Source organism: Cherax quadricarinatus, chromosome 21 (genome assembly GCF_038502225.1).
Source record: "Cherax quadricarinatus isolate ZL_2023a chromosome 21, ASM3850222v1, whole genome shotgun sequence".
Taxonomy (NCBI): Eukaryota; Metazoa; Arthropoda; class Malacostraca; order Decapoda; family Parastacidae; genus Cherax; species Cherax quadricarinatus.
The window spans coordinates 8884703-8905777 of record NC_091312.1 but is presented as its reverse complement, the minus strand read 5'-3'; the positions used below and the strand labels follow the sequence as shown (position 1 = coordinate 8905777).

The 21075-nt window shown below is 42.5% G+C and overlaps 1 protein-coding gene across 50 annotated transcripts in view; it reads left to right on the top strand.

Annotated features, from left to right (window-relative positions):
- Nucleotides 1–21075, top strand: part of shot (dystonin-like protein short stop) — a 956738-nt gene that overhangs the window by 732812 nt on the left and 202851 nt on the right. For 47 of the 50 annotated variants that reach the window (XR_011392260.1, XM_070087199.1, XM_070087187.1 and 44 more), the window contains 4 exons: nt 32–12419; nt 13456–13602; nt 13801–14379; nt 14488–14921. Coding sequence is in view for 49 of the 50 variants with exons in the window: in XM_070087199.1 (XP_069943300.1) it covers nt 32–12419; nt 13456–13602; nt 13801–14379; nt 14488–14921 (13548 nt within the window). In the remaining variant the exon portion in view is untranslated. The remainder of the gene's footprint in view (nt 1–31; nt 12420–13455; nt 13603–13800; nt 14380–14487; nt 14922–21075) is intronic. The other 3 variants (XM_070087165.1, XM_070087156.1, XM_070087155.1) reach the window with 3 other exon arrangements.

The following is a 21075-nucleotide window of genomic DNA, read 5'->3' as shown; positions in this document are numbered from 1 at the left end:
ACGGTGTCTGAAGGTGTGCTTTTTATTGCAGTAATGATAAGGAGTATCGAGCTCGGTCAGAAGTCCAGGTGACAGTGACAGGTGGGTCCATTCCCTCACAACTCTTCTCAGCCACACAGCTTATGGAATCTGATCATGTGGATGGTCATTTAGCAACTTCCACCAGCCATATAGGTTCCTCCATGCAAGTTACTACCACAACTTCCACTCGCCGTCTGGCAGCTGCCACTGCAGCATCAGGAGCTGCAGAGCCTCATGTAGTGCATCCTGTTACAGGTGAAAAGCTTTCTTTGTACCAGGCAATGGAAGGTGGGTTAGTGGACCTTGCAACAGGTACATTGATTCACCCTACCACTGGTGAGGACATTCCCTTGTCTGAAGCTGTGGAACGTGGTTATGTGAACCCTGTGCTTTTAAAACACTTGGATACACCTTGCGGTATAATAGATCCATCGACAAGACGAGAGCTGACACTGTTACAAGCTACTAAACGAGGGTTGTACAGCCCAGAAGAAGGAACCTTCAAGGATCCCACGACAGGCAAACTGCTAACACCGGAAGAGGCAGCAAAGATTGGTTTCATCATTTTAGAGAAGGTAAGCTTCTTTACCCAGCTTTGTGTACCAGTGGTGGCTTCGCTCTCTCTCTATGATGCCATAGTTGAAGGCCATGTTAATGTGCGCACAGGAGAATTCACTGTTCCTTCTACTGGAGAAAAGATACCAATAACTCAAGCTTTTGCCAGAGGATTCATATCTGCTGAACCATCACCAGTTTTATCAAGTGGAATATCTCTGTCAGAAGCCATCAGCCAGGGATTCATTGATGATTACTCAGGTCAGGCCATAGATAGAAATTCTGGAGAAAAGTATACATTAGATGAGGCTGTTCAAAAAGGACTTTTGACATCTCATATTCGTGAGGTAGTAAATTCAGATACTGGATGTAAATTAACTGTAGCGGAAGCCATTAAGGAAGGTGTAATAAGTGTTACTGCTGGACGTTACATTAATAATGTTACTGGGCAGAAGTTGCAGTTTTCTGAAGCGTTGCAACAGCAGCTTATTTGTCGACCTTACACACTGAAAGACTGCAATGATCTGAAACTCTTGGACAGTATAGGACATATACAAGATCCACAAATTAGGGACCATATACCATTACTAGAAGCTGTTGGTAAGGGCATTGTTGATGTAGATTTAAAATCGGTGAAAGATACAGCCAGCAAAACTCTCCTTACTTTGCCTGAAGCTTTTATGTTTTCTGTGCTCCTGCCTGAAGGAAAGTACAGAGATACCGAAAGTGGAGAGGTCATTAGTCTTATAGATGCTGTAAATAGGGGTCTTATCACATCAGTATCCACTAAAACAATATTTGATATTGATGGTATCAAAGATCCTGAAACTGGGAACTACATCAGTTTTAAGATGGCAATGCTGAAAGGTGTCATAAATTCTAAGACTGGTTTATTTAACCTAAAGAATGGAAGTACTATGAGTCTGGAGGATGCTGTTACAGCAAAGATGATTCAGCCACAAATTCTTGAAACTCTTAAAATGAATATTGGAATTTTTGATAAGGGAAAAGAAATTAATGTTGTAGAAGCTGTCTTGAATAATAATCTTGATCCCAACACAGGACAGATCTTAGATCCTAAAACAGGAAAGGCTGTGGCCCTTGAAGAGGCAGTGAATAGAAAATTAATCACCCCAGAAGGTGCTGCTACTTTGCGAGGTCTGTTGAGTGTTACTGTGACTACTGCTACAATTACTAAGACCATAAAGAGGTATGTTACTGTCAAAACCACAGGCATTCATACCACTGAATCAAGAGTTACTCTACAAGAAGCAAAACACAGGGGTCTCATCAATGAAGCTCAAGGCACCTATCATGATCCAGAAAGTAACAAAACTATGCCTTTAGATGAAGCCATTCAGCAGGGTCTAGTTACTCTGTCAAGGGAATGGCCTTCTGCACTGCCAAGTGCTAATGCCACTTCTCCAGACTCGACAGTTCCTGTTTCACCAACAAGGGAAACTGTTAAGCGTCATCACTCTCCAGACAAGTTTCCTAGTCCAACCAAGAGTGCTAGGACTAGTATATCACCTGAGCGGCCATCAAGGCCACCTGTTTCTTCTCCATCAAAGATGCCTGATAGGATTGGTTCACCTACAAAGACAAGTGGTATTAAATCTCCTGACAAAACTTATGAAGATTTGTATTCACCCCAGTCTTCACCATCAAAATCTCCAGAGAGAGTGTTGGTAAGACCTAATCTTCCCATATCCCCACAAAAAGCAGACAAAGAAGCAACACCCATTAGATCACTTGTTTCTTCTCCATCTAAAACACTAGAAAAAGTAGCATCTCCTGTAAAAGGTAGCCAACCAGTTTCTCCAATGAAGGGAGAGGATAAGGAACTCTCTCCCTCAAAATCACCAAGAAGAAAAGCATCACCACTGAAAACAATTTGTCCAACTTCACCTGAGAAAAGGCAAAGTCCGGGTTCCACAGAGATCTTTCAATCCCCTTCGAAAGATCTCGTTTTGACAAAACTAGAGAAGTTATCTCAAGAATTCATTGAAACTGATGATTCTATAGAATATTTAAGTACCAAGTCAGTCTCTCCAACAAAATTGGTTAGTGTTAGACCTGACACACTATTCCAAACTATAAATGGCTCGCGAGAAGGCTCGCCGACAAAATCTCGCTCAGAATCCCCATCAAAATCTTATAGTTCGAGACAAGCATCACCATACACTTCAAGAGGCGAGTCTCCCATAAAGTCATTTGGTTCAAGGCCAGATTCTCCAATGAAATCTAGTGGGATAGGGCCAGAGTCTCCTCTAAAAACTGATGAATCTGTTCCAACTTCACCTGATAAAGGTATGCCAGGGAGCTCTCTAGTGTCACCAGAAAGACCTCCAAGAAAGATAAAGAGTACCCTACGGTCTCCTGCTGATTCTGTTGATAGTGCTATGGGAAATATTGATGATACAGATATGACATCATCTGGTGCATCATTTACTGGCACCACGACTGTATATAATGAAAGCTATTCTGCAAAAACTCGTACTCTGGAACTGCCACCAGATGGCTGGTTTCTTAAAGAAGCAATTGATGAGAAGCTGTATGATCCTGTCATGGGCCTTTTCACAATACCAGGCACAGACAGATTAGTCAGTTTTGAGGAATGCGTCAAAATTGGGATTATCGATTCTCAGTCTGCCGAAGTTATAGACCCAAAGAATGGACGAAACATTACTCTTACTAGAGCTCTGGACAAGAATATTCTAGATTGCACTGGAAAATACCCTGATGAATTCAATCCAGACAGGAGGCTTACCATGAAAGAAGCAATAACTAAAAAATTGGTAATCTTGAAAGATCGCACTGATGAGATAACAGATTATGTATCAGGTCGCGTTATTCAGATAACTAGTGTTGATGGTCAACCAGACAAAGTTCAGGTGTCAGGTGGTGTGGAAGGTAGTATTTCAGGTACATTCAGAGAAATTCGAACCAATGAACCTACAGTGGATGCTACTCTTGTTGAGATTAAACCTGGTATTACCTTTAACCCAACTGAAGGTAATATTCATTTAGATGATGGCTCAGTTTTGGATGTAGTAACAGCAGTTAAAGAAGGGAAGATCCAGCCCACTGGAATAAAGGTAAAAGACCCTTACACTGGGCGTGATTTGAATTTTAGTGAAGCTATAAGAAAAGGAGTTATCGACAAAGACTCTGGTGAATACAAAGACAAGACTGGTCGTAAGTTATCATTAACTGATGCTGCTAAGTATGGTGTTCTTGGAGTTGCAGCTGTTATAGGTGCCCCAGTTATTGCTGGAGTGGCTGCTGTGCAGGCCATCAAGAAAGGCATTAAGAAGGTTAAAAAAGTTGATCCTAAAACTGGAGCAGAAATTATAATTGAAGAGAGTGTAGAAATAATTACAGATTCCACGCCTGAGGAGCCTTTGGAGTCGGTGATTAGTAAACATTCTCGCACCACCATAAAGTCTACAACGGTTGTAGAAACAGATGTTATACTTCAAGACCCTGTGACAGGAGAAGAGATTGCCCCTGAAGAGGCATTTTCACGGGGACTGATATCCCCCGAGGAACTTGAAGAAATTAGAAGTACTGCGCATGGGAAGATTCAAGAAATTCAACCTTTGTCTGGTGAAAAAATAATTGGCAGTCCAGAAGAGAAGGTGTTTGAAATTCTTCATCTGGAAGATGACACACAGGTGATAGTGGATGATGTTGGCAGTCTGTCACCAGAGCAACTGCTTTCCATTGACCAGGTAAAGCAAAGACTGTCCACAGACAGTATGCCCTCTGAGGAAAAAATTGAACCAACCAGCCAAGTCCTGCCCTCTGAAGGTAAGCCAGAACCTACTGGTCAAATCCTGTTGTCAGAGGAAGGTGAACCCACCAGTGAGGTTCTGCCATCCGAAGTTAAATCAGAACCCACCCGTGAGGTCCTGCTATCCGAGATTAGGTTAGAACCCACCAGTGAGGCCCTGCCATCTGAAGTTGAACCAGAACCCACCTGCAAGGTCCTGCCATCTGAGGTTGAACCAGAACCCACCTGTGAGGTCCTGCCATCTGAGGTTGAACCAGAACCCACCCACGAGGTCCTGCCATCTGAGGTTGAACCAGAACCCACCTGCGAGGTCCTGCCATCTGAGGTTGAACCAGAACCCACCCGCGAGGTCCTGCCATCTGAGGTTGAACCAGAACCCACCCGCGAGGTCCTGCCATCTGAGGTTGAACCAGAACCCACCCGCGAGGTCCTGCCATCTGAGGTTGAACCAGAACCCACCCGCGAGGTCCTGCCATCTGAGGTTGAACCACAACCCACCCGCGAGGCCCTGCCATCTGAGGTTGAACCACAACCCACCCACGAGGCCCTGCCATCTGAGGCTGAACCAGAACCCACCCACGAGGCCCTGCCATCTGAGGCTGAACCAGAACCCACCCGCGAGGTCCTACCGTCCGAGGCTGAACCAGAACCCACCCGCGAGGTCCTGCCATCCGAGGTTGAACCAGAACCCACCCGCGAGGTCCTGCCATCCGAGGTTGAACCAGTACCCACCTGTGAGGTCCTGCCATCTGAGGTTGAACCAGAACCCACCCGCGAGGTCCTGCCATCTGAGGTTGAACCAGAACCCACCCGCGAGGTCCTGCCATCTGAGGTTGAACCAGAACGGCCCCATGAGGTCCTGCCATCTGAGGTTGAACCAGAACGGCCCCATGAGGTCCTGCCATCTGAGGTTGAACCAGAACGGCCCCATGAGGTCCTGCCATCTGAGGTTGAACCAGAACCCACCCGTGAGGTCCTGCCATCTGAGGTTGAACCAGAACCCACCCGTGAGGTCCTGCCATCTGAGGTTGAACCAGAACCCACCCGTGAGGTCCTGTCATCTGAGGCTAAACCAGAACCCACCAGTCCTGTTTTGCCATCTGAAGTTAAACCAGAACCCACCAGTCCTGTTTTGCCATCTGAAGTTAAACCAGAACCCACCAGTCCTGTTTTGCCATCTGAAGTTAAACCAGAACCCACCAGTCCTGTTTTGCCATCTGAAGTTAAACCAGAACCCACCAGTCCTGTTTTGCCATCTGAAGTTAAACGAGAACCCACCAGTCCTGTTTTGCCATCTGAAGTTAAACCAGAACCCACCAGTCCTGTTTTGCCATCTGAAGTTAAACCAGAACCCACCAGTCCTGTTTTGCCATCTGAAGTTAAACCAGAACCCACCAGTCCTGTTTTGCCATCTGAAGTTAAACCAGAACCCACCAGTCCTGTTTTGCCATCTGAAGTTAAACCAGAACCCACCAGTCCTGTTTTGCCATCTGAAGTTAAACCAGAACCCACCAGTCCTGTTTTGCCATCTGAAGTTAAACCAGAACCCACCAGTCCTGTTTTGCCATCTGAAGTTAAACCAGAACCCACCAGTCCTGTTTTGCCATCTGAAGTTAAACCAGAACCCACCAGTCCTGTTTTGCCATCTGAAGTTAAACCAGAACCCACCAGTCAGGTTTTGCCATCCGAGGTTAAACCGGAACCCACCAGTCAGGTTTTGCTATCCGAGGTTAAACCGGAACCCACCAGTCAGGTAAAGGCCTCGGAAGACACACCAGGGCTTGTAGGAGAGATCCTGCCATCAGAAGCTAAACCAGAGTCCCTTACTGATGTTTCTCCTGTTAAGGGTGAGATGGAACCATTAACTGGTGCCTTGCTGTTAGATAGTACACAGAAGTTGCCTGTCAAAACACCTTCAGAAGATGAAATGGAAGACTTGCCTCAAGAAACTGATAAAATGTCAGACGATTTGGTTAGTATGGAAATTGAACCTATGGATTCTGATAAAGAGGTGCAAAAAACTAAACCAATTAAGTCCATAAGCAATGTTGAAAGCCCAGAGGAGTATGATTCGGAGAGGAAGATGTCTCTCGGAGAAAGGACACGAGAACGTGTCACAACAGAACCCAAGTTCAGTGTTGCCATTGGTTGTGCAAAGTCGAGGCCAAGTAGTGATCATGAAGGAAAGTTAGTTGTTTTACAGAAAGTGTGTAGAAAATCCATGAAGCCCAGACAGGCAGCTTCCAAAGGTGTGGTTGATGAAAAAACTGCAGCCATCTTGGAGGATCCCAACACTTTCTTAGGACCAGGTGGAGAGGCTTTGTCCTTGGAAGAAGCTGTAAGACTGAAGAAAGTTGATGGTAACAGTGGAGCTATTGTTGATGTAGCATGTGGAGAACCATTAACAATCAGTGAAGCAGTTGAGAGTGGTGTTCTTGATGGCACCACAGGAAGTGTTCTTGTGCCAGTTGGAAGAAGTGTTACCTTGCCTGAAGTTGTATCTCAGGGGCTCTTTGATAAAGATACTCAAAGATTTATTCATCCAGAAACTGGCAGTAGGTTGACTCTACTTGAAGCTATAATGTGTGATATCATTGATCCAGTATCACAGATTTTAGAGCCAGAAACGCACAAAATCCTTACTCTAGATGAAGCTATTCGGAAGGGTATTATCAACCAAGAATCTGGCCAGGTGAATTTAAAGAGGGGTCCCGTGTCTATATTAGAGGCAGTTGACATGACTGATGTATTTGTTACCTCAGCAGTTGCTAGGGTTGATTGGCTACCACCTCTTGGGATGACATTCCCTGTAGCACTGGAGAGGGGTCTTGTGGATGCTGACAACAAAGAAATCATACATCCAGTAACTAGTGACCGTCAGCCGTTGAAAACTGCTATTGACAATGACTTTATTCTTGCCTTACCATGTCCCATTTTGCCAGAGAGTGTACAGGTTACACAAGCTTTAGAGTGCAAACTAATAAATACTGATTTATGCACTTTTACTATTCCTAATACTGGTGAAGAAGTTCCCATTGTGGAGGCTGTTGAAAGTGGCTTGCTCCAGATCAAACCTATGACTAGAGCAATATCTGATATGGATGAAAGCAGAGATATTGCTACCTTCACAAAAACTGTTACTTCATATGAAACTATAACAACAAAAACTGTGAGAATTATAGAAGGCTACATCTTGATCAGCTCCACAGAAGTGAAGAATATCAATACAGGGGAAGTGATTACACTTGAAGAGGCAAAAAAACAGAATATAGTTGTAGAAGTTGACGATGAAACAAGACCAGAAGAGAAACTGACATTCCGACAGGCAGTTGAGCAAGGGCATATAGATTTTGCCTCTGGTACTTTCCAGGACCCTGCAACAAGTAATTCAATGCCTATTGACAAAGCTATTCAGCTTGGTTTAGTAGAACCTACAGAGCCAGCACCATCTACTGAAGTAACCAGCAAGATCAACATCATGCAAGCCTTCTCTACTATCTATCATGAAAAATCTGGAAAGTTCAAAGACCCACAAACTGGAACACTATTGACTTTGGATGAAGCTGTTGACAAAGGTGTAATTGATCCTGATGCAGTAGTATATGATACAAAAAGTGGAAATGCATTAACTACTAAAGAAGCAATAGATAAAGGAGTAATAGATGTTGAAGCCGGTGACTTTATTGATCCTAAATCTGGAAGCAAAGTCAAAGTTAAGGATGCTGTCAAAATGGGTCTGCTGGCTGTTATAGGTGCTCCAATTCTTGCTGGAATGGCAGTCAAAGAAGTTATTAAAGGTGCACGTGAGAAAATGAAAAGGTCACCCACTCCACCAAGGACAACCATAATCACGGAAATAATAGAAGAATACATGCCTGCCAGAACAGCTGAAGATATGCTTAAGAAGCCATCTTTACTTCCTGAAGAACAAGTATGTTACCCTGTCATTGAAATCGGCCAAAAGATGACCTTGAGGACGGCAATGGAGGGAGGTTACATTGATGTTGATTTGTGTGTTGTTGTTGTTCCTTCTACTGGAAACAGGCGACCACTTCGGAGAGCGGTGAGAGAAGGTACTATTACTCTTGTCACAGTTATAGAAATTAGAAGTAGAACTGAAATCTGGATAGTTGAAGAAATAACAATTATAACAGAAGTGGTGAAGTCCTTAGACCCAGCAATTATGGCTGAAAGAGGACAATATGATCCTGAAAATGGAAATTTCATTGACCCAGTTACAGGAGAACCAGTGCCTTTCCAGAAAGCACTTGATACTTGTTCTTTTAGTCCAGACAATACACTTGTAAAAGATCCTTTAACTGGACGAGAAATGCCTCTCAGCGATGCCATCAAAGAAGGCATTATAAATGCTACCACAGGTGAAATTTTAGACTCTCAGACTGGAAAACCTGTTAAATTCTTTGAAGCAGCAAAGAAAGGTTTGGTGAAACCTGACGACAAAAAAGAACCTAAAAAAGTAGAAGACAAATTGGAGCCAGTAGTTGCATTAAATGAAGCCATTGGGAGAGGCCTTCTAAAACCTGATACAGGCATATTTACTAATCCCACAACTGGGGAGAGTATGGTAATTGGGGATGCTATGCAAAGTGGTCTTCTTGACCCATCTACTATACAGGTCTATGACCCTAGGAATGAAGATATTATCTCTTTGAAAGAAGCAGTAGATACAGGTCTTATTGACTTGGAGAAAGCAACATTTAAAGACCCTGAAAATGGATGCGAGATAGATTTCACAACAGCTCTTACCAAAGGAATATTAATACCCAAAAGAAAGCCCATGTCTCTGGTGGCTATAGTAAAGAAGAATTTATATGATCCCAACTCTGGCAAGATCACAGATACACTCATGAAACAAAAACTTGATGTGGATGAAGGAGTTAAGAGAGGAGTTGTTGACTCTTTTATTACTCTCTGTAAAGATGTAAAGGCAGACAAATATGTTACCTTAGATGATGCTCTACTTCATGACCTTGTTGTGGCTCAGAATGGGAAAATAAAGAACACAAAGAAGAATACTTTCATCACATTTGATGAAGCAGTGAGAGAAAATATGATTGTAACACGGCGAAACCTGGTACCTCTTACTGATGCTGTATCATGTGATATGTACAATCCACAAACCGGCTACTTTTATGATGCTTGTGAGGGTGAAGAATTAACATTAAATGCAGCAATATCCTATAAACTGGTAGATGTTAATACGTGTAGAGTAAGGATAAATGAAGATGCACACATCATAAGTGATGCTCTAGACAAGGGTATTTTGGATGGAGAAGCAGGAAAATTGCTGCAACCAAAGCAAATGAGCTTAGATGAAGCTGTGAGGAGAGGTTACCTTGTGACAGCTTTAGGCTCGCTCTCCTTGCAACAGGTTCTGGAAGACGGGTTTTATGACTCAGAAACTGGTCTAGTTACCATAGATGGTGACCGCATTACGATAAAGGAGGCCATACAGCGAAATATAATTGATCCTTCTTGCCTTTCAGTAAAGGATCCACGAACTGGTGATTCACTCACACTGGAAGATGCTATCAAAGTTGGTATTATTAATCCTATGACAGGGACGTTCAGGGACCCCATAACAGGCACTGACACTGAGCTGATGGAGGCCTTAACTAAAGGAGTTATTATAGAAGGTCGTACAAAGTTTACTCTGTATCAGGCTGTGACCAAAGGCTTGTATAATCCTGGCACAGGTCATGTCGCAAGTCTTTTATCATCGGATGAAATGACAGTGAGCCAAGCAATACGATCTGGCTTGGTTGATCCAAGCACAACGCTAGCCAGAGATCCTGACACAGAAAAGCTGATGAGTTTTAAACAGGCTGTTTTCAAAGAACTTGTGGATACTAGAACTGGCATGTTCAACTTTGGACGAATTAAAAAAATGAACTTTAAGGATGCATTTGAACAAGACTATCTTATTGAGGCACAGATGCCAATGGCCTTAAGAGATGTCATCATGAAGGAACTTTATATGGAAGAATCGGGGAAATTCTTGAATCCTACCACAGGAGAATGGATTACACTTTCAGAAGCACTGGCTGTACAAATGATAGATCCGGACTCAACCCATGTGAAGGACACCCTATCTGGTCGCCTAAAGAAGGTAAATCTACGAGAGGCTGTGGAGTATGACATAATTGATGGAGAGAGTGCTCTAGTGAAGAATCACCAAACAGGTACTTGGCACACGTTGCTGGAGGCATATGAGCTGACACTAGTAGTGGACAGTCGTGTAGCTATGTCACTGCAAAGTGCGCTGCACCAAGGTCTACTAGATAATGAGAAGGGACTCCTGACTGACATTAACACTGGCCGGAGGATCACACTCCACGAGGCTATGCGACGACTGGTTATAAACCCCAGTCTTCCGTGTTATTGGGATAGCAGTACATCTAGTTGCTTCTCCCTTGTTCAAACATGTAGGGAGGGCATTATTGATCGGAGACATGGCAAATTTAATGATCCCAGGTCTGGCTGCACTCTCACCCTGATGGATGCACTTGAGCATGGTATGATACTTGATATTGATAAGCCACAGAGTGTGTATGATGCAATCACCATGGGTTTCTATGATAAAAAGACAGGCCGCATGATCCAGCCAAATACAGGCCGTAAGTTGACTTTAGCTGATGCTTGTAAGCAAGATATTGTTGATCAGGCTATCTCAGTTATTAGGGATCCAAGTAAATCTCAGTTTTTGAAGTTAAATTTTGCTGTAAAAGAAGGAATTATTGATGATGTGAAGGGCAAGTATATTATGCCCACCACCAAAGAAGAGCTATCACTGGAGGAGGCAGTTAAAAAGAACCTTGTTGTTCCCTCTAAACGACCGCTCACTATTGAAGAAGCACTAAAGTACGGTATATATTCCCCAGATACAGGTCGTTTCACAGAGCCATGCGTGGGAGATAAGCTTGACCTTAATGAAGCTATTAATCACAATCTAATTGATGGCAATACTTCTGCCCTTAAGAATCCTGCAGACGAGTCGATAAAAAGCATTCGGTCTGCCATAGAAGATAAGGAGATAGATTCTCCTAAAGGCCTAGTAGTTGATCCACAGACCAAGAAAGTTTATACCATCAATGTAGCATATGAAAGAGGGCTCATTGTAACAGTAGGAAAGCCAGTTAGCTTCATGCAGGCAGTTAGAGAAGGATCCATTGACTTGGAAAAGGGCACATACACTGACCCTAAATCAATTATAGAATATACCTTAGAGGAAGCTCTTCGTTTTGAACTTATTGATCCTGATTCTGCAGTCATCAAAGACCCAAACACAGGCAGATATAAGACCCTGAAGCGTGCCATAGGAGAAGGACTTGTTGATTTAAAGAAACGGGCTCTTTATGACCCTCAAACAGGAACTTTGAAGACACTTTGCATTATATTTGACCAAGGTACAATTGTGTTCCTCAGAGAACCTCTGTCATTTGATGAAGCCATTGACAAAGGTTACCTTAACACTGAAACAGGAATGTATACTGATCCAAACTCTAAAGAGGTGTTGAATTTAGAGGAAACTTGTCGCTTGGGTCTCATTGACCAAGAGACTGTACTGATAAAGAACACACGCACTAGACAGCTACTCCAACCAGTTGAGGCATGCGAGACAGGAGCTGTTGATGCACAGAAGGGCATGGTGTATAACACAGCTACCAGTCACCTTCTTTCCATTGCTGCAGCCATAGAGACTGGTCTGATTGTAACACCACGGCGTGGTCTTGCCCTTCTTGAAGCTCTGGACTATGGTCTGTATGATGTAGAGACCGGACGTTTGCTTAACCCACACCTGAAACGGCACATGACTTTACAAGAGGCTATTGCCTGTGGACTGATTGACAGCACCACAACGATGGTAAAGTGTCCTGCTAGTGGCAACATCCAGAGCATGATGGAGGCTGCACGGAGTGGTGTGCTTGATGAGCAGGGTGGCGCTGTGGTGAACTCGTCCTCAGGCACTCGCTATCTGCTTCCAGAAGCTCGTCGCCAAGGTTACCTACTCACCGCACAAGCGCGGGTAAGCTGCACCAGTAAATAAGCTTTGGGAATGATGCTGCACCTTCCGGCTATCATACCTAATGCTGTTTATGTAACAAGTGTAGTACAGTTGCAATACTGTTCAAAGTACTACTGCTGTTGCTGTTACTTTGGAATGCCTGCACCTGTACCTACTATTAAACAGGCAATAGCTGGCTTCTAGCATTAATCTGGGTGATTCGTGTTTGGAAGATTGCAAATTAACACGTAATTTAATTTTTTGCTTGAGGTTTATAATTGGTTTTGAATGGAACTAACATAAATTTGGAAATTTAGCCTGCCAACTAAAACTGGTGAACGGTCAATTTACCGTTTATACCTTTTTGTCTTTCATTTATTACAGGTTTTTTCTTAGTAGCCTAGATGTATTAAGTTTTGGCTGATATGAGGCTTGTGTTGTGAAACTCAAGTACTGTAGCTTGTAAGGTTTCTGTTGTTGCTGCATAATTCTGTATTTTTTCTTTGATTTTGATTTTGTTTATTTTAGGGTTTTTATTTCTTTGGCGCTACGGATGTTTTATTGTGCCTGCAAAAAAGTCGTTAACTGTGCATTACGACTTTTGGCCGACTGTCGTGGACCGTGGGCTTTTGTGACTGCCTGCTCTCCATGGCTTGTGACCCTCCAGACCCTATGACCTTAGCCTCGTCCCTCCTTTTCCCTTCCTAAATCCTGCCACCCACTGATCCAAAGCTACATCTGCAGACATGTACACCTACAATAGAAGCTTTACTAACGTTATTCTCACCCTATCCATCATTTATTATTTGTTCTCTTATTGTACGCTGGTCATGTTGCATCCAAAGCATTTTATTGTATTGTAGCATTATTGATAAGCACGTAGCCTTCTTTGTTGTGGTGGTATATTTGGGTGTAGTAGCAGCAGCCTTTGGCATGTTGACAACCTTGGATTTCCTTGGTCATGAGCTGACCATGGAAAGAGTAATTGTCAACAACCATTAGGTTAGCAACTACAAGAAGAGCAGCTTGTAACCCATTTTATGTATGCATATTGCAGCAAGCCATGATTGAGAAGTACAGACAGTGTGATACAACAATTGTGGACATGGTGGATAAGGTGAACGAGATAGAGCGACGCCTGGCTGAACAAGAGCCTGTCAGTGAGACTACTAATGGTCTCCGCAATCAGATCAATACAGTTAAGGTAGGCCTTGTGAATTCTTGGTTTTGGTATATAAAAATTGTTTAAACTTTTTACTGTACAGCATGAGATATGTTTCAAATAAATTCAATAAAACAGCCACTCATGACTTGAAATATTCAGTGAGCAGTGAATTCTAGGTATCACATTTTTAATCATTGTAACTTCATTGTTCTACAATGTACTAATTGCATGTTGCAGGCAATCAAAGATGAACTGGATGAGATGTTCCGGCCCCTGGGCACATGCCTGGATGGTGTGCGGCAAGTAGTTAACCAGGGTGGTGATGTTTTATCCCGTGAAGAGTTAGTTTCTTTGGACCAGGCTGCCACCATTTTGAAACAGCGCTATGACAGGTGTGTGGTTCAGGCTGATACCACCCATCGCCGTCTTGCCACTGCCATGGAAGAATTCTCTAAATATGAAAAAGAGATTGCACTCTTCCACACATGGCTGAATCAAGCTACAAAGACCTTATTAGAGAAGGAACGGCTTTGCTCAGACCTTAACAAGATAAAAATCCATGAGCAAGGCTGTCGTGATTTCTTGGGTGATGTAATTGCTCATCAGGCTGATTTGCGCTTCATTACCATGGCTACACAGAAATTCCTAGACGAATCCAGTTTATACTTGCGTACTGTCAATAACTTCCGCACATCCTTGCCAGAGCGCTACCCATTGTTGCAAGCTGATCCAGACTCTGTGGTCCGTGATGCTGCTGATGATGTGAGTGTGGAATTCAAGGACCTACTGTCGCGTGCCAATAAACTTGTTGATAGGGTAAGTTACAGTTATACGAGTTGAAATTGACAGTAGTGGTTACTAACATTGTGTAATAGTGTAATAGTGAACCTTTACAAATGAATTAGAGATTCTTTCTCTTTTCAGGCAACAAGTGTTGGTAACAAACAGCGTGATTACACAGAAGCCATTGAAAAAGCTGTCCGCTGGCTCAAAGACACTGAGGTAAAAGTGATTCGCATTCTACAAGAGCCTGTAGGTGCTGATCCCAAAGGTGTTCAAGACCAACTAGACAAGGCCAAGGCTATCAACAATGATGTGGTAGCACAGTCACGACTGTTTGATAATTGCCGTGCAACAGCAGCCTCTCTGCTTCGTGCCCTGGAAGGAGAGCTAGACACTAGAGAACAAGAGGCTATTGAACGTCCTCCAGAGGAACTTTCTGACCAGTATGCTGAACTTGCTGACAGATTGGGACTCCGTTGCCAGGAGCTAGACACTGCTCTTGTTCAATGCCAGGGTGTCCAGGAAGGTCTGGATTCTCTCATGAACTGGCTCAACAGTATTGATCTTCAGCTAAAGTAAGTAAAAATTTGAGTTTCTAATACAGCTAAATCATGTTAACTTTCCATATCCGTATTGCTTAAGGCTTTTTGGAATGAAATGTGGTCAAGTACAGTGGACCCCAGGTTTACGATATTATTTCATTCCAGAAGTATGTTCAGGTGCCAGTACTGACTGAATTTGTTCCCATAAGGAATATTGTGAATTAGATTAGTCCATTTCAGACCCCCAAACATACACATACAAATGCACTTACATAAATACACTTACATAATTGGTTGCATTGGGAGCTGATCGTAAACCGGGGGTCCACTGTACTGTATTATCACTGTTAATAAGGTCACAGTAAACAAGTGATATCATTGTGCAAAACAGTCATAGAAAAAAAAAATAGTGAAATTCCAAGGAGATCGATTTTCAAATTAACTGGATGTAAAAGTATGTACATAATACAAATGAACAGTGGAAAAGCACACAGGACGTTAAATGGGAATGCTCATCTTAATCCTGGGTAGTAGGTTGGTGGATGGCAGTCTCCCAGGGAGGTACTACCATCCTGCCAAATGAATGCGCAATGGAAGCCTGTAAATGGTTTACATGATGGTAGGATTGCCAGTGTCTTTTTTTTTCTGCCTCATAAACATGCAAGATTTCAGGTACATCTTACTACTACCACTTACACTTAGGTCACACTACACATGCATGTAAAAGCTTACATATACACACACCCTTCTGGGTTTTCTTTTTTCTTACTAGTTTTTTTTTTTTTTTTTTTTTTTTAAACAAGTCGGTCGTCTCCCACCGAGGCAGGGTGACCCAAAAAAAGAAAGAAAATCCCCAAAAAGAAAATACTTTCATCATCATTCAACACTTTCACCACACTCACACATTATCACTGCTTTTGCAGAGGTGCTCAGAATATAACAGTTTAGAAGCATATACGTATAGAGATACACAACATATCCCTCCACACTGCCAATATCCCAAACCCCTCCTTTAAAGTGCAGGCATTGTACTTCCCATTTCCAGGACTCAAGTCCGACTATATGAAAATAACCGGTTTCCCTGAATCCCTTCACTAAATATTACCCTGCTCACACTCCAACAGATCGTCAGGTCCCAAGTATCATTCGTCTCCATTCACTCCTATCTAACACGCTCATGCACGCTTGCTGGAAGTCCAAGCCCCTCACCCACAAAACCTCCTTTACCCCCTCTTTCCAACCCTTTCGAGGATGACCCCTACCCCTCTTTCCTTCCCCTATAGATTTATATGCTTTCCATGTCATTCTACTTTGATCCATTCTCTCTAAATGACCAAACCACCTCAACAACCCCTCTTCTGCCCTCTGACTAATGCTTTTATTAACTCCACACCTTCTCCTAATTTCCACACTCCGAATTTTCTGCATAATATTTACACCACACATTGCCCTTAGACAGGACATCTCCACTGCCTCCAACCGTCTCCTCGCTGCTGCATTTACCACCCAAGCTTCACATCCATATAAGAGTGTTGGTACTACTATACTTTCATACATTCCCTTCTTTGCCTCCATAGATAACGTTTTTTGACTCCACATATACCTCAACGCACCACTCGCCTTTTTTCCCTCGTCAATTCTACGATTAACCTCATCCTTCATAAATCCATCCGCCGACACATCAACTCCCAAGTATCTGAAAACATTCACTTCTTCCATACTCCTCCTCCCCAATTTGATATCCAATTTTTCTTTATCTAAATCATTTGATACCCTCATCACCTTACTCTTTTCTATGTTCACTTTCAACTTTCTACCTTTACACACATTCTCAAACTCATCCACTAACCTTTGCAATTTTTCTTTAGAATCTCCCATAAGCACAGTATCATCAGCAAAAAGTAACTGTGTCAATTCCCATTTTGAATTTGATTCCCCATAATTTAATCCCACCCCTCTCCCGAACACCCTAGCATTTACTTCTTTTACAACCCCATCTATAAATATATTAAACAACCATGGTGACATTACACATCCCTGTCTAAGACCTACTTTTACCGGGAAGTATTCTCCCTCTCTTCTACACACCCTAACCTGAGCCTCACTATCCTCATAAAAGCTCTTTACAGCATTTAGTAACTTACCACCTATTCCATATACTTGCAACATCTAGTTCTTGTTGTTTATTTCCTCTTATCTCCATGGGGAAGTGGGACAGAATTCTTCCTCTATAAGCCATGCGTGTCGTTAAAGGCAATTAACATGCCAGGAACAAGGGGCTAGCAACCCCCTTCTCCTGTATACATTACTAAAGTTAAGAGAAATTTTTTTTTTTCTTTTTGGCCACCCACCCTGCCTTGGTGGGATACGGCCAGTTTGTTGAAAGAAGGAAGAAGTTTATCTTAGTACAGTGGAACCTCGTTTTTTGGCCGTAATCCGTTCCAGAAGGTCGGCCTGAATTTGAAACGGCCTAAATTCGAAGCAATATTTCCCATGAGCATTAATGTAAATACAATTATTTCCTCTTACCTCCATGGGGAAGTGGAACAGAATTCTTCCTCCGTAAGCCATGCGTGTTGTAAGAGGCGACTAAAATGCCAGGAGCAAGGGGCTAGTAACCCCTTCTTCTGTATATAGTACATATATTACTAAATGTAAAAGGAGGAACTTTCGTTTTTCCTTTTGGGCCACCCCGCCTCGGTGGGATACGACCGGTGTGTTGAAAGGAAGAAGACAATTAATCTGTTCCAAACGCCAAAAATATTAACAAACAATACATTTTTTTACAGTGTGACTTTGTAAATGGTCCAAGTCGGACCGAAACGTCGTCGTAAGCTTCTCTTTTATGTGTGGGTTATTTGTGTATCGTTCCAGTCACTGTACTGTGCCTTTTTTTTGTTATTAATACATTTTTTTTAAATGAAAATAAGAAAAAATTTTGGAGTGAGTTAAGGGGAGATTCAGAGTTCCCGCGCGCGGAGCAAAAAAAAATTCGAAAATATATGAAAACTGAGTTATTATTACCAAAATATAGCTGAACTTTCTGGCTACACGCTGGTATAATTATTATCCTTGTACGATGTTTCTAAAAGGAATTACAGCCATTTATAACAGGCATGGTGACAGCGCTGACGCAACATATTGCGTAAGAAGCGCTGACTCGGCTTTGTTTACGTTTTTGTTACGTTTTTCTCCGTGTTATTTTTATCGTTTTCTTATATCTTTGTCTAATATAATACAAATTCACCATCTGAGATCATTCCCGAGCGGGCGGAGCTGATATGGTCACGGCACCAATCGGGAACCCCTGGGAATAGTGCACAAAATGGCCGACACCTCCAGCCAACAAAATATTCCATACCCACGCTAATATCAATTATAAGGCTTATTTATCTATCACAATTGATCTATTATGATATAATGCAATATAATAATAGCATATAAACATAAAAAGTACACCTTAAAAAAAAAAATAGCATAATATGACGCCCCGAGGAAAAAATTTCTATCGAAAGAAAGCCTAGGGAAAGTATGGATTTGTCAGTTAAAAACAGAGTAGGGGAGTTAGCAGATGGGGAGAGGGAGGTATTAGGTAGATGGCGAGAATATTTTGAGGTGCTTTTAAATGTTGAGGAAGAAAGGGAGGCAGTAATTTCATGCACTGGTCAGGGAGGTATACCATCTTTTAGGAATGAAGAAGAGCAGAATGTAAATGTGGGGGAGGTACGTGAGGCATTACGTAGAATGAAAGGGGGTAAAGCGGCTGGAACTGATGGGATCATGACAGAAATGTTAAAAGCAGGAGGGGATATAGTGTTGGAGTGGTTGGTGCTTTTGTTTAATAAATGTATAAAAGAAGGGAAGGTACCTAGGGATTGGCGGAGAGCATGTATAGTCCCTTTATATAAAGGGAAAGGGGACAAAAGAGATTGTAAAAATTATAGAGGAATATGTTTATTGAGCATACCAGGAAAAGTGTACGGTAGGGTTATAATTGAAAGAATTAGAGGTAAGACAGAATGTAGGACTGCGGATGAGCAAGGAGGTTTCAGAGTGGGTAGGGGATGTGTAGAGCAAGTGTTTACATTGAAGCATATATGTGAACAGTATTTAGATAAAGGTAGGGAAGTTTTTATTGCATTTATGGATTTAGAAAAGGCATATGATAGTGGATAGAGGAGCAATGTGGCAGATGTTGCAAGTATATGGAATAGGTGGTAAGTTACTAAATGCTGTAAAGAGCTTTTATGAGGATAGTGAGGCTCAGGTTAGGGTGTGTAGAAGAGAGGGAGACTACTTCCCGGTAAAAGTAGGTCTTAGACAGGGATGTGTAATGTCACCATGGTTGTTTAATATATTTATAGATGGGGTTGTAAAAGAAGTAAATGCTAGGGTGTTCGGGAGAGGGGTGGGATTAAATTATGGGGAATCAAATTCAAAATGGGAATTAACACAGTTACTTTTTGCTGATGATACTGTGCTTATGGGAGATTCTAAAGAAAAATTGCAAAGGTTAGTGGATGAGTTTGGGAATGTGTGTAAAGGTAGAAAGTTGAAAGTGAACATAGAAAAGAGTAAGGTGATGAGGGTATCAAATGATTTAGATAAAGAAAAATTGGATATCAAATTGGGGAGGAGGAGTATGGAAGAAGTGAATGTTTTCAGATACTTGGGAGTTGACGTGTCGGTGGATGGATTTATGAAGGATGACCTTAATCATAGAATTGATGAGGGAAAAAAAGTGAGTGGTGCATTGAGGTATATGTGGAGTCAAAAAAACCTTATCTATGGAGGCAAAGAAGGGAATGTATGAAAGTATAGTAGTACCAACACTCTTATATGGGTGTGAAGCTTGGGTGGTAAATGTAGCAGCGAGGAGACGGTTGGAGGCAGTGGAGATGTCCTGTCTAAGGGCAATGTGTGGTGTAAATATTATGCAGAAAATTCGGAGTGTGGAAATTAGGAAAAGGTGTGGAGTTAATAAAAGTATTAGAGGGCAGAAGAGGGATTGTTGAGGTGGTTTGGTCATTTAGAGAGAATGGATCAAAGTAGAATGACATGGAAAGCATATAAATCTATAGGGGAAAGATGGCGAGGTAGGGGTCGTCCTCGAAAGGGTTGGAGAGAGGGGGGTAAAAGAGGTTTTGTGGGCGAGGGGCTTGGACTTCCAGCAAGCGTGCGTGAGCGTGTTAGATAGGAGTGAATGGAGACGATTGGTACTTGGGACCTGACGATCTGTTGGAGTGCGAGTAGGGTAATATTTAGTGAAGGGATTCAGGGAAACCGGTTATTTTCATATAGTCGGACTTGAGTCCTGGAAATGGGAAGTACAATGCCGGCACTTTAAAGGAGGGGTTTGGGATATTGGCAGTTTGGAGGGATATGTTGTGTATCTTTATACGAATATGCTTCTAAACTGTTGTATTCTGAGCACCTCTGCAAAAACAGTGATTGTGTGAGTGTGGTGAAAGTGTTGAATGATGATGAAAGCATTTTCTTTTTGGGGATTTTCTTTCTTTTTTGGGTCACCCTGCCTCGGTGGGAGACGGCCGACTTGTTGGAAAAAAAAAAAAAATATTGAAGATTAATTATAGTTTTACATACATAGAACAATGAGAACTAAATAAATGAATATTTAAATCACTGTTGCATACCTTTATTGGAGACTCTTGTTGGCTTATGAAGAGAAGGAGGACTGATTATTGTTTGGAAGGGGGAATCCCCTTCCATAAGGACTTCAGGTATAAAAGCCCTCTCTTGGGTTACTTCCCTGCCTGCCTGCTACACTCCCTGCCTCCCTTCTACACTCCCTGCCTCCCTTCTACACTTCCTGTTTCCCTGCCACACTCCCTTCCTCCCTGCTACATTCTCTCCCTCCATGCTACACTCCCTGCATGCCTGCTACACTCCCTGTCTGCCTGCTACACTCCCTGGCCATGGTGGCTTATTTCACAGTCGCACTTAATAAATGATCCACATCAGTTTCCTAATACGGCCGATATACAAGGCAGTGGCTGAAAAACGGAGCAAAATTTCCCCCGAAAAAATGCCTAAATACAGTGGACCCCCGGTTAACGATTTTAATCCGTGCAAGAGGGGTAATTGTTATGCGAAATAATCGTTATGTGAATGAATTTTCCCCATAAGAAATAATGGAAATAAAATTAATCCGTGCAAGACACCCAAA